We start from the raw sequence: 13,066 nt of genomic DNA on the forward strand, positions 1-13,066 counted from the left end.
ATGGCGAGATGAAGCTTCATAAAGCATTGAAGCGTTCCATCCAATTGGTTCACTCATGTGCCGAAGCTTCATTGTGCTTCATTTGCTCTATTGTGCCATCAAGTGGACAATAAATGTAAAACGTGCAGTGTGATTATGATGACATTGCATGGTTCCATCACAAAAAAAAAAAAAGAAGCTTGAATAGATCGCTAACAAACTCGCAAAGTCCCAAGTCCGCAAGATGTGAGGGGGAATCCATTGCATTTTGCTGGCCCTTATATTTCAAATAGACCGCCAAACCACGAACCACTCCCTGAAGCAGTCACGTGGTACAGGCGGCTCGCGAGGCTTCAAACGTCACCACATTCGTCACCGACACAAGCCTCGATACGCGCTTCACAGAAATCATCCCGCATTACTCGACACACGCTTCGAAGTCTCAATACGGGAGGACACATCACTACTGATAGGACAAATTAGTAGGAGAGCCATTTTTACCGCAAAGTATAAAAAGTTACATCCCGTCATAAATAGCATGTCTGCTTATCAATCTGTCACCCCTGAACATACAATATGCAATGCAATTAATACAAAAGGGTGGGAAAAAAAACTTTTATGATTTTTCCAGTCAAATTTGTAACTGAGGCAAGAAGATTTCCCTTAAAGACAAAAAAGCAGGATTTCCAGAATATAATCATGCCAGAATTACCTTAAATAATTTGTTTCTACATTAGCCCATCATGTATCTAACCATCCAAGAGCACAAGCAGCGTTAAGAGCGCTGGAAAGACCGCCCAACTCCACAGAGACTGGATGTTTACAGGCACAACTTTTGTTTCAATCGGACTGAATTCATTCCGATTGATGAATCTGAATGTAGGCCTATTGTAGTTTAAATGAACGCTAAACATCGTGATGTGATGATTGGGTTGATGTGCGCATTTATAAGTCAAAAGATTCAAATCGGAATATATTTTTTGACATGAGCACACTGCACAAATATACAGAGTTTCCCGCTGTTGTCGCTTAGTAACCATTCTCCTACATTGGTTCTTTATTTCTTTTAAACAGCAGACTTAATATTTTTCCAATTCTGGGGCCTCATTTATAAAACTTTGCGTAGGATTTGCGTCAGAAGTGGCGTACGAATGAAACATAGGACGTGCGTACGCACAGAAATATTCGGATTTATAAAACCGTGCGCACGCACATCCTACGCATTTTTCCCTTAATAAATCACAACCAATTCTAAATGTAGCGCAGCTTTTACGGCTTCATGTCACGCCCATAGTTGCCCATAAATAGTCCGTGAAACGCCCACAAGTTAATATTCATCGATTGCGAAAGCATGGTGAACACAGAGAGGAAATCAAAAAAACTTAACTTCACTCAATGTGAATTAGAAGTTATCGTGGCGAAGTGGAAAAGAGGAGAAAAATGTTGTTTGGAGGGCACAGTGTGGGCATTACTAATGTCAAAAAGGCACTTGAGTGGCAAATGGTTGCAGACGCCGTAAATGCTGTAGCCTCACAACATCGGACTGTGGCCGAAATAAAAAAGAAATGGTCAGACATTTGCCTCATTTGCCAGCAAGTCTTCTTGCTGTCTGAAGATGCGTTCACTCCGAATCCTTCCATTTTCCACATCTTCTAAGAGCGCAAGATCAGCCATTGTGCGTCACTACGGATTGTGATGGGGCATTTTATTTCCATCCATTTGATTGCATCCATTTAATTTTAATAGATTAAAATTGCGGTTATAATCTACTTGGAAATGGGAAATAGTTCAGCGCAAATGTAATTTCTAGCAGTTTTCTGAATGTTTGAGACATACGTCATACGTTATTTTATCTAAAATAAAACAAACTAATGGCATATGCATGAATACCATTATTCCGTAGCTGATGAAGACATTTTTACTAAAACAACTTTCCCCAGTGGACAAATAATCTATCAATCTATCAATCTATCTATCTATCTATCTATCTATCTATCTATCTATCTATCTATCTATCTATCTATCTATCTATCTATCTATCTATCTATCTATCTATCTATCTATCTATCTATCTATCTATCTCCCTAATTATCTATCTATCTATCTGACTGACTATCTAATTGCATCTATATCTGCTCCGCCAGACAGACACATTGGCGAGAATATCAGTTTTGTACATTATTTCGTTCTGTTTACCATCTTATTTATGAGGATGAATTGTATAACATGCCAATATTATTGCAGAACATATTTCACTTTTCTTTTTGCAAATAGGCCCTATGTGTTAATTTGCATTTCTGTTGCAGATCGATTAAACGGGTGTTCGTGTAGGCTGTTAATTGTAAGACTTGCTTTGTGAAGCTTCGTTTTATTTATGAGAGGCAGTATTGCCATTTATTTTACACAACGGTCTACAGTTTCACACACTTTCACGTGTTTCTTCCATCTGCCGACGGTGTCGCCATTTCTCATTTCACCCGTTTTTGTGCGTACGCCTGGGTCAGAGCTTGCGTGAAGGACCGCACAATTTACCGTCAAGTTTGCTTTTTATAAATACCAATTATTGCGTCGAGAGCGGCGTACGCCTTCTTTTGTGCGTACGCAACGTTTATAAATGAGGCCCCAGGTCATAATTTGGAGACTATGAACATATGAACTGTCGTGACTCGTGACGTGCTTTTTTTTATCACGCAGTAAAAATGCCCAAAACCAGTCGTCTGTGGATGAGAATCTGAAACAAGGACTGTTGAGCCGTTGTCCTGCTCCACTTCACAGATGCTGAGTCAAAGGAGAATTATATGGACACTCATTTATATGACACTTTACTCATCAGGAGAACAGCTCGTTCAGCGTGTCATACGTCGTCCTTTCAGTTTCAGTTTTCAATCGATCATGTGTTTGTTCTCTTGATAAACTACCCCTTTCAATCGGATCAGAAATATTTGTAATAGAGCTGACACTTTGTGTTTTTAATGGGTTATGTTATAACACTACTTGTTTTTAATGTTTTTATGAAATATCTGTAGTGACTGCATGATCATATCACAGTATTATTTACCGCCATGCGAGCCACAAATAAAAGCTTGGCGAGCCGTGCAATGAGTAACACTGACCTAGAGCAAGCCTTGAAAACAGCGGGCAGCGCCTTCGACTTACCCGGAAGCCGCTCCTCTTCTGTCGCTGCTGTCCTGTGGCCATCCGGCGAGAAAAAAAAAACTCTATATCCTTTTTCTACTACTGTTGTGTTAAAAAAACAAAAAAACTGTTTGACTTTTAATTTTTAAACATTAATTTAATTATCATTTTAACTGATGAAAATAATAATAACCATAATTTAATAATACCGTTTATTTATTTAATAATTGATTAATACCGTAAACTGTGATATGTTCGGAAACGTTATCATACTGTTAAAATCTCATATCATTACAGCCCTACACAGGAGAGTCCCCCACCCCACCCCGCTGTTAAAAAAAGTAACTCAGTAACCTTGAATCTCAGTCAATTTTAAAATGAGCTACTTTTTACTTTTGCTTGAGTAGACTTTTAGACCGGTAATTTTAATTGTACTTAAGTAAAATTTCATTAAAGTAGTAGTACTTTTACTTGAGTAGAATATTTTATTACTCTTTCCACCTCTGGTATTTGGACAGGCGCTTAAAAAATGTGCAGATTGGTGCGTCCCCAAGATGCATACACTCTACAGGTCCAGAGGAGAATCAAGGATAATCAATGAAGGTTAAAGGGGTGGAGTCACCTTAACTCAAAGCTGTACAAAATGGCAAAGGCAAGCACTGGTGTTTGTGTCAAAGTTTGTTAGGATGGGGTTTCTGAAAGTTGTCTTAGTGTTGGCTGCTGCAATTCTTGCATTTGATCTGCCTGATGTCTTTGGAAGTTTGAGCTATAGTCATAGTCCAAGAAGCATGGGGCCAAAATCAGATCCAGCTTCCAGAAGTCCTGCCCTTTCTCCTCTAGGGCTCTGGAACCCTTTGCAAGTGGCTTCTCAATTTCAGAGTCCTTTGGGTCCTGACTCCAAAAGCCCTTTGCAGGATCCTTTTGGCCTTCAGGAGAAGCAGCTGTTGCAGGGTCCAGTGAAGCCTTTGGATTGGAAGTATCCCATCGTTCCCGAGGTGCAGAGCGAGTTGGCGGTGGACTTCCAGTTGAGGCAACCCGTGACTCCCAGCAGCGTAGCGGTTCAATGTGGCGAGAACCGGGTTCTCGTAGAGGTCCAGCAGGACTTTTTCAGCAATGGTCAGTTGATCCAGCCAACTGGTCTGTCTCTAGGTGGATGTCCTGTTGTTGGTCAGGATCCTGGGTCAAGAGTGCTCATCTTTGAGTATGAATTAAAGGACTGCAACAGCGTGCTGATGGTAAGAACAGATACATATTAATGGGTTATTTGTTGTGGCAGAGGACCTTCAAGGAAAGTCAGTTTACTTTGTTTTACAATGCCAGGGCAGCTAAGACCAAGTTCTATCTATTTGAATGGGTAAATCCTGAGTGTTCAAGTTCCTTGCCTTTAAATAACCTTTCAACCAACATCTCATGTAAACTATCCCATAAGTGGTATGAAAGGAGCTTAAGAAACCAGAACAACAAATCTTGTGCCTTAATAGTGTTAAAGCTAGTTTTACCCTGGAACAGCAAAATGTGCATGTTCAATCGTTAATGCATGTCTCAGATGTTGATCTCCGGCAACATCAGAGCTTCTGAGGGCAGCTATTACTAGTAGCAATTTACTAATTGTCGACTTGCTCTTCAGGAATTCCACAATATTGCACAGTGCACCTTCTTCCATTCATAGCAATATGAGTGCATGGTCTTGGTGTATGTAAAGTCTTTGGGATGACCCTCTTGGTAACCACAATTTTTTATTTATTTTTTTTACAGATGAATGATGATGAGCTTGTCTACACCTTCTCTCTTACCTACACCCCTGAGGCGCTTGCAGGTACTCCGATTACCCGGACCAATGGTGCAATTGTTGGTGTTCAATGTCATTATCAAAGGTAGGAGATCTCTGGGACCTTCTGCACTTTCTCGTGTAACTGGGAGACCATTTAATGGGTACTTTCATGAACCGCAGGCTCCAAAATGTAAGCAGTGATGCCTTGAGGCCAACATGGGTCCCTTATGCCTCAACAGAGGCTGGTGAAGAAGTCTTGCTGTTCTCCCTGAAGATCATGATGGGTTGGTACAGGTTTCTTTAATAAAATAAGCCTTTACCCTTGCAATTGTGGCTGTGCCTAAAGTGTTTGTTTTGTGTAGATGATTGGACCTATCAGAGGCCTTCATACTCCTATTTCCTGGGTGGCGTTATTAACATCGAGGCATCTGTGAAGCAGTACAATCATGTGCCTCTCCGTGTGTTTGTGGACCGCTGTGTGGCCACTGAAGTACCTGATGTGAACTCCCTTCCAAGATATTCCTTCATTGAGAATCACGGGTAGGGTCATGGCCCTTGATGCAGTAGGACTGTTTTTAAGTTTCCTTTTGTAACCCCTTTGGCATGGGTAAGGTCTAGTTGCTTGATGTTCTACAGTTGACATTCATGCATTGCTCTTTGTGGTTTTGTTTGTCGTCAGGTGCTTTGTGGATGCCAAAACTACAGCTTCCAGCTCCCGCTTCATGCCTCGTTCCCAGGTTGACAAGATCCAGTTCCAGCTGGAGGCGTTTATGTTCCAGGAGGGCAACAGTCCTTCTGTATGTACTACAAATGTCATGTTCACTTGACTTCTCCTGTCTGCTTTGGTTTTTTGACTTGTCTGTCATCCCTTACAGATCTACATAACATGTATTCTGAAGGCAACCATTGCTTCTTCACCTAGTGACACTCAGCGCAAATCCTGTTCTTTTGCCAATGGGTACGTGAGGCTTTATTTGGATGGAGTGGGGGGTTAGGTTGACTTCTCATGTTGAAGGTTTCATGTCTTTGTTTTGGTGCAGGTGGTTTGCTGCTGATGGAAATGACCAAGTTTGTGGTTGCTGTGACTCAACATGTGGTCCTGATAGTGAATTTGCTGCTTCTCCCTATGGAGGTTGGTAGCTTTTGCTCTTTCTATGGTTGCTTTTGATTCAAGTGCTCTAACTTGGCTTTTTTTTCTTCTCTCTAGGCATTCAGTGGGAAGGCAAGGCCTCACTTGGTCCTGTAACGGTTCAAGGGCAAAAGAGAGGTTCTCAATAAAACTGACAAATCAATCCTTTGTTGTATCTGACTTGTCCTTTTGCTGTGTGTCTGGTTTAACTGCTTTTGACTTTGAAAGTGCCTCATTCTGCCAATGTGGTGAAATTGATAGTTGCCCGTACTTCACTTTATCCATAGGGAGGTATTACTTCAAGAACACTATGGTTGCATTCTATATAGGACTTGAAGTTTTAAATGATGAGCCTTTTAAATGCTGCTAGTGAAAGCTCAAGGCTATGCTTTTGAAGCCATTAGTTTGTTGCAACTTGTGGTTACACTTCGATAGTTGAAAAGTTACTTATAGTAGAATGTCTAAAGTGGACTATCAAAATGGTGTTACCCAATTTGTTTAAAAAAAATATCTCTGGTAAAAATCCTTACCATAGAGGCATATATAGTGCTTTCATTTGTGCTACTGTACACCAAAGCATGAGGAAATCATGGTAACTTTATTATGCTGGGCCCTTTTGAACTGTCTGTTGACTGCAGATGTCCAAATTCGGAAGCTGCGTCTTCCGGAGGGCAGAATTCGAGGCTGGTTGCGTCAATGTGGCGTGACTTAGATGTCCCAATTCAAGGCTGCATTCGAAGGCTGATTGTGACAAAGACTACCCCTATTCAAAAGTGACTTCAAATGCACCCTTCGTGTCCACGTGAAATTTAAGGATACACGCACCCTTTCAGTTCCTCTTTATTTTTGTTGTATGTGTGGTAGAGCAAGTGAAATTTATCCATGAGGATTTTAAAATGATCAGTAACTCCAATTTCTTTGAATGTGTCACTCGTCTATGAGCCGTACAATGCCCACCAGGGAACAGGGCCTGCAGTTGAGCTACTTCCCCCACTTTAACATCCAAACATCAGTTCCATCAGTTATGACTATCAGCTGTTTGGAGAGAAATTCTTTCGTATAAAAACAATTCCGTCTGTACTTTTAGTCCCGTTTTGGTGAAAATCAAGTTTTTAATGGATGTCTGTTGTTTTTAATATGCTTTAAGACAAACCATGTGCAAATTCATAAGTCAACACCATTGCTGAGTATTTTCTCCTTAAAACTGCAGTGAACCAAAGACAGTCTAAAAAACTTTGGTTTGAAATTGCTGATGTTTCTGACGTCACAAACTACCAGGGAACCGATCGCAAACGAGTGGATCTCTGAGCTGCTGTGAGTGATTGGAGGTGGGTCTCATTTGCATATTCATAGAGCCATGTATACTAAATGAGGCAAGGGTGTCGAGTTACATTCAAGCTATTTTAAGGCATGGAGACATGACACCTTGGCATTTCAAAGGAAAAAAACTTTTACATGTGAAATTTTGGTGATCAAAGATAAGTTTTAAGGGATAAAATTATTGACTACAGGGAGACTATAAATCATCCTGTTCCACTAGATATGCAAGTAAATCAGCAGACATGTCCATGTCTGGGAACTTCAATCTCATGCAAATGAAAAAGGTGCTTTTCTTGCTTAATACAAACATCACAATTCTTAAATTGTGTCTTTTGTTACATAGGGACTACTGAACAGACATTTATAAGTTCCCTTTTGAGAACGGTCACTTCGTATGGCGTAGCAAATATGCAGTGGGGAAACTCCTTTTCCTCAAAATTTGAAGTAATAATTTAAAACGCAGTGCAGCTGTACAGCAAAACACATCAGAGCGTCTAGCTCACTCATTGGCTGTGCTGCAGCAACAGCACATCCAATGGCCGAGCGCCTCAGACGCACGAACCAATCAGCTGACTTGGCGCCGAGTACGTCAGAGCGTGCCTGAATGGGCGTGGCCTAAGCCTATAAAGATCGGTCATTTTGGCCAATATGTCAGATTTGCTCAACTTCAGCGACACTTCTCGTCTCTGGTTCCTCACCGAACCTTTCCGCCGTCGAACCAGCCAAGATCAGCTAGAGCAGTGGTCTTCACTATTTTTTTCATGAGAGCCGCACTGATAGGACAAGTCAGTAGGAGAGCCATTTTTACCGCAAAGTATAAAAAGTTACATCCCGTCATAAATAGCATGTCTGCTTATCAATCTGTCACCCCTGAACATACAATATGCAATGCAATTAATACAAAAGGGTGGAAAAAAAAAAACTTTTATGATTTTTCCAGTCAAATTTGTAACTGAGGCAAGAAGATTTCCCTTAAAGACAAAAAAGCAGGATTTCCAGAATATAATCATGCCAGAATTACCTTAAATAATTTTTTTCTACATTAGCCCATCATGTATCTAACCATCACAGAGAATGGATGTTTACAGGCACAACTTTTGTTTCAATCGGACTGAATTCATTCCGATTGATGAATCTGAATGTAGGCCTATTGTAGTTTAAATGAACGCTAAACATCGTGATTTGATGATTGGGTTGATGTGCGCATTTATAAGTCAAAAGATTCAAATCGGAATATATTTTTTGACATGAGCGCACTGCACAAATATACATAGTTTCCCGCTATTGTCGCTTAGTAACCATTCTCCTACATTGGTTCTTTATTTCTTTTAAACAGCAGACTTAATATTTTTCCAATTCTGGTCATAATTTGGAGACTATGAACATATGAACTGTTGTGACTCGTGACGTGCTTTTTTTTATCACGCAGTAAAAATGCCCAAAACCAGTCGTCTGTGGATGAGAATCTGAAACAAGGACTGTTGAGCCGTTGTCCTGCTCCACTTCACAGATGCTGAGTGAAAGGAGAATTATATGGACACTCATTTATATGACACTTTACTCATCAGGAGAACAGCTCGTTCAGCGCGTCATACGTCGTCCTTTCAGTTTCAGTTTTCAATCGATCATGTGTTTGTTCTCTTGATAAACTACCCCTTTCTATCGGATCAGAAATATTTGTAATAGAGCTGACACTTTGAGTTTTTAATGGGTTATGTTATAACACTACTTGTTTTTAATGTTTTTATGAAATATCTGTAGTGACTGCATGATCATATCACAGTATTATTTACCGCCATGCAAGCCACAAATAAAAGCTTGGCGAGCCGCGCAATGAGTAACACTGACCTAGAGCAAGCCTTGAAAACAGCGGGCAGCGCCTTCGACTTACCCGGAAGCCGCTCCTCTTCTGTCGCTGCTGTCCTGTGGCCATCCGGCGAGAAAAAAAAAACTCTATATCCTTTTTCTGCTACTGTTGTGTTAAAAAAACAAAAAAAACTGTTTGACTTTTAATTTTTAAACATTAATTTAACTATCATTTTAACTGATGAAAATAATAATAACCATAATTTAATAATACCGTTTATTTATTTAATAATTGATTAATACCGTAAACTGTGATATGTTCGGAAACGTTATCATACTGTTAAAATCTCATATCATTACAGCCCTACACAGGAGAGTCCCCCAACCCACCCCGCTGTTAAAAAAAGTAACTCAGTAACCTTGAATCTCAGTCAATTTTAAAATGAGCTACTTTTTACTTTTGCTTGAGTAGACTTTTAGACCGGTAATTTTAATTGTACTTAAGTAAAATTTCATTAAAGTAGTAGTACTTTTACTTGAGTAGAATATTTTATTACTCTTTCCACCTCTGGTATTTGGACAGGCGCTTAAAAAATGTGCAGATTGGTGCGTCCCCAAGATGCATACACTCTACAGGTCCAGAGGAGAATCAAGGATAATCAATGAAGGTTAAAGGGGTGGAGTCACCTTAACTCAAAGCTGTACAAAATGGCAAAGGCAAGCACTGGTGTTTGTGTCAAAGTTTGTTAGGATGGGGTTTCTGAAAGTTGTCTTAGTGTTGGCTGCTGCAATTCTTGCATTTGATCTGCCTGATGTCTTTGGAAGTTTGAGCTATAGTCATAGTCCAAGAAGCATGGGGCCAAAATCAGATCCAGCTTCCAGAAGTCCTGCCCTTTCTCCTCTAGGGCTCTGGAACCCTTTGCAAGTGGCTTCTCAATTTCAGAGTCCTTTGGGTCCTGACTCCAAAAGCCCTTTGCAGGATCCTTTTGGCCTTCAGGAGAAGCAGCTGTTGCAGGGTCCAGTGAAGCCTTTGGATTGGAGGTATCCCATCGTTCCCGAGGTGCAGAGCGAGTTGGCGGTGGACTTCCAGTTGAGGCAACCCGTGACTCCCAGCAGCGTAGCGGTTCAATGTGGCGAGAACCGGGTTCTCGTAGAGGTCCAGCAGGACTTTTTCAGCAATGGTCAGTTGATCCAGCCAACTGGTCTGTCTCTAGGTGGATGTCCTGTTGTTGGTCAGGATCCTGGGTCAAGAGTGCTCATCTTTGAGTATGAATTAAAGGACTGCAACAGCGTGCTGATGGTAAGAACAGATACATATTAATGGGTTATTTGTTGTGGCAGAGGACCTTCAAGGAAAGTCAGTTTACTTTGTTTTACAATGCCAGGGCAGCTAAGACCAAGTTCTATCTATTTGAATGGGTAAATCCTGAGTGTTCAAGTTCCTTGCCTTTAAATAACCTTTCAACCAACATCTCATGTAAACTATCCCATAAGTGGTATGAAAGGAGCTTAAGAAACCAGAACAACAAATCTTGTGCCTTAATAGTGTTAAAGCTAGTTTTACCCTGGAACAGCAAAATGTGCATGTTCAATCGTTAATGCATGTCTCAGATGTTGATCTCCGGCAACATCGGAGCTTCTGAGGGCAGCTATTACTAGTAGCAATTTACTAATTGTCGACTTGCTCTTCAGGAATTCCACCATATTGCACAGTGCACCTTCTTCCATTCATAGCAATATGAGTGCATGGTCTTGGTGTATGTAAAGTCTTTGGGATGACCCTCTTGGTAACCACAATTTTTTATTTATTTTTTTTACAGATGAATGATGATGAGCTTGTCTACACCTTCTCTCTTACCTACACCCCTGAGGCGCTTGCAGGTACTCCGATTACCCGGACCGATGGTGCAATTGTTGGTGTTCAATGTCATTATCAAAGGTAGGAGATCTCTGGGACCTTCTGCACTTTCTCGTGTAACTGGGAGACCATTTAATGGGTACTTTCATGAACCGCAGGCTCCAAAATGTAAGCAGTGATGCCTTGAGGCCAACATGGGTCCCTTATGCCTCAACAGAGGCTGGTGAAGAAGTCTTGCTGTTCTCCCTGAAGATCATGATGGGTTGGTACAGGTTTCTTTAATAAAATAAGCCTTTACCCTTGCAATTGTGGCTGTGCCTAAAGTGTTTGTTTTGTGTAGATGATTGGACCTATCAGAGGCCTTCATACTCCTATTTCCTGGGTGGCGTTATTAACATCGAGGCATCTGTGAAGCAGTACAATCATGTGCCTCTCCGTGTGTTTGTGGACCGCTGTGTGGCCACTGAAGTACCTGATGTGAACTCCCTTCCAAGATATTCCTTCATTGAGAATCACGGGTAGGGTCATGGCCCTTGATGCAGTAGGACTGTTTTTAAGTTTCCTTTTGTAACCCCTTTGGCATGGGTAAGGTCTAGTTGCTTTATGTTCTACGGTTGACATTCATGCATTGCTCTTTGTGGTTTTGTTTGTCGTCAGGTGCTTTGTGGATGCCAAAACTACAGCTTCCAGCTCCCGCTTCATGCCTCGTTCCCAGGTTGACAAGATCCAGTTCCAGCTGGAGGCGTTTATGTTCCAGGAGGGCAACAGTCCTTCTGTATGTACTACAAATGTCATGTTCACTTGACTTCTCCTGTCTGCTTTGGTTTTTTGACTTGTCTGTCATCCCTTACAGATCTACATAACATGTATTCTGAAGGCAACCATTGCTTCTTCACCTAGTGACACTCAGCGCAAATCCTGTTCTTTTGCCAATGGGTACGTGAGGCTTTATTTGGATGGAGTGGGGGGTTAGGTTGACTTCTCATGTTGAAGGTTTCATGTCTTTGTTTTGGTGCAGGTGGTTTGCTGCTGATGGAAATGACCAAGTTTGTGGTTGCTGTGACTCAACATGTGGTCCTGATAGTGAATTTGCTGCTTCTCCCTATGGAGGTTGGTAGCTTTTGCTCTTTCTATGGTTGCTTTTGATTCAAGTGCTCTAACTTGGCTTTTTTTTCTTCTCTCTAGGCATTCAGTGGGAAGGCAAGGCCTCACTTGGTCCTGTAACGGTTCAAGGGCAAAAGAGAGGTTCTCAATAAAACTGACAAATCAATCCTTTGTTGTATCTGACTTGTCCTTTTGCTGTGTGTCTGGTTTAACTGCTTTTGACTTTGAAAGTGCCTCATTCTGCCAATGTGGTGAAATTGATAGTTGCCCGTACTTCACTTTATCCATAGGGAGGTATTACTTCAAGAACACTATGGTTGCATTCTATATAGGACTTGAAGTTTTAAATGATGAGCCTTTTAAATGCTGCTAGTGAAAGCTCAAGGCTATGCTTTTGAAGCCATTAGTTTGTTGCAACTTGTGGTTACACTTCGATAGTTGAAAAGTTACTTATAGTAGAATGTCTAAAGTGGACTATCAAAATGGTGTTACCCAATTTGTTTAAAAAAAATATCTCTGGTAAAAATCCTTACCATAGAGGCATATATAGTGCTTTCATTTGTGCTACTGTACACCAAAGCATGAGGAAATCATGGTAACTTTATTATGCTGGGCCCTTTTGAACTGTCTGTTGACTGCAGATGTCCAAATTCGGAAGCTGCGTCTTCCGGAGGGCAGAATTCGAGGCTGGTTGCGTCAATGTGGCGTGACTAAGATGTCCCAATTCAAGGCTGCATTCGAAGGCTGATTGTGACAAAGACTACCCCTATTCAAAAGTGACTTCAAATGCACCCTTCGTGTCCACGTGAAATTTAAGGATACACGCACCCTTTCAGTTCCTCTTTATTTTTGTTGTATGTGTGGTAGAGCAAGTGAAATTTATCCATGAGGATTTTAAAATGATCAGTAACTCCAATTTCTTTGAATGTGTCACTCGTCTATGAGCCGTACAATGCCCACCAGG

The 13,066-nt window shown here is 41.0% G+C and overlaps 2 protein-coding genes across 2 annotated transcripts; both read left to right on the forward strand.

Moving 5' to 3' along the window:
- The first annotated feature begins 3,759 nt into the window (after window positions 1–3,759).
- LOC143742346 (zona pellucida sperm-binding protein 3-like) lies at window positions 3,760–6,177 on the forward strand. Its single transcript, XM_077235198.1, has 8 exons — window positions 3,760–4,349; window positions 4,870–4,988; window positions 5,066–5,169; window positions 5,248–5,425; window positions 5,565–5,682; window positions 5,761–5,843; window positions 5,926–6,017; window positions 6,093–6,177. The coding sequence occupies exons 1-8, from the start codon at window positions 3,801–3,803 to the stop codon at window positions 6,161–6,163; spliced, it is 1,314 nt and encodes a 437-aa protein (XP_077091313.1). The 5' UTR covers window positions 3,760–3,800; the 3' UTR covers window positions 6,164–6,177.
- Window positions 6,178–9,853: 3,676 nt separating this feature from the next.
- Window positions 9,854–12,268, forward strand: LOC143742347 (zona pellucida sperm-binding protein 3-like). The gene is made up of 8 exons (XM_077235199.1): window positions 9,854–10,440; window positions 10,961–11,079; window positions 11,157–11,260; window positions 11,339–11,516; window positions 11,656–11,773; window positions 11,852–11,934; window positions 12,017–12,108; window positions 12,184–12,268. Exons 1-8 carry the CDS (start codon window positions 9,892–9,894, stop codon window positions 12,252–12,254), a joined length of 1,314 nt encoding a protein of 437 aa, XP_077091314.1. The 5' UTR covers window positions 9,854–9,891; the 3' UTR covers window positions 12,255–12,268.
- The last annotated feature ends 798 nt before the right edge of the window (window positions 12,269–13,066 follow it).

This window comes from Siphateles boraxobius, unplaced genomic scaffold (genome assembly GCF_051911475.1).
Source record: "Siphateles boraxobius isolate OS27281-9 unplaced genomic scaffold, OSU_SipBor_1 19, whole genome shotgun sequence".
Taxonomy (NCBI): Eukaryota; Metazoa; Chordata; class Actinopteri; order Cypriniformes; family Leuciscidae; genus Siphateles; species Siphateles boraxobius.

What these genes read in the sequence shown, in the direction of transcription:
- LOC143742347 (XM_077235199.1), top strand. Translation starts at nt 9,892, where the DNA reads ATGGGGTTTCTGAAAGTTGTCTTAGTGTTGGCTGCTGCAATTCTTGCA. An exon ending in ACTGCAACAGCGTGCTGATG is followed by an intron (nt 10,441 to 10,960) that starts GTAAGAACAGAT and finishes TTTTTTTTACAG; the next exon opens with ATGAATGATGATGAGCTTGT. An exon ending in TCCTGTTCTTTTGCCAATGG is followed by an intron (nt 11,935 to 12,016) that starts GTACGTGAGGCT and finishes GTTTTGGTGCAG; the next exon opens with GTGGTTTGCTGCTGATGGAA.
- LOC143742346 (XM_077235198.1), top strand. Translation starts at nt 3,801, where the DNA reads ATGGGGTTTCTGAAAGTTGTCTTAGTGTTGGCTGCTGCAATTCTTGCA. An exon ending in CTCCCTGAAGATCATGATGG is followed by an intron (nt 5,170 to 5,247) that starts GTTGGTACAGGT and finishes TGTTTTGTGTAG; the next exon opens with ATGATTGGACCTATCAGAGG. An exon ending in TGCTGCTTCTCCCTATGGAG is followed by an intron (nt 6,018 to 6,092) that starts GTTGGTAGCTTT and finishes TCTTCTCTCTAG; the next exon opens with GCATTCAGTGGGAAGGCAAG.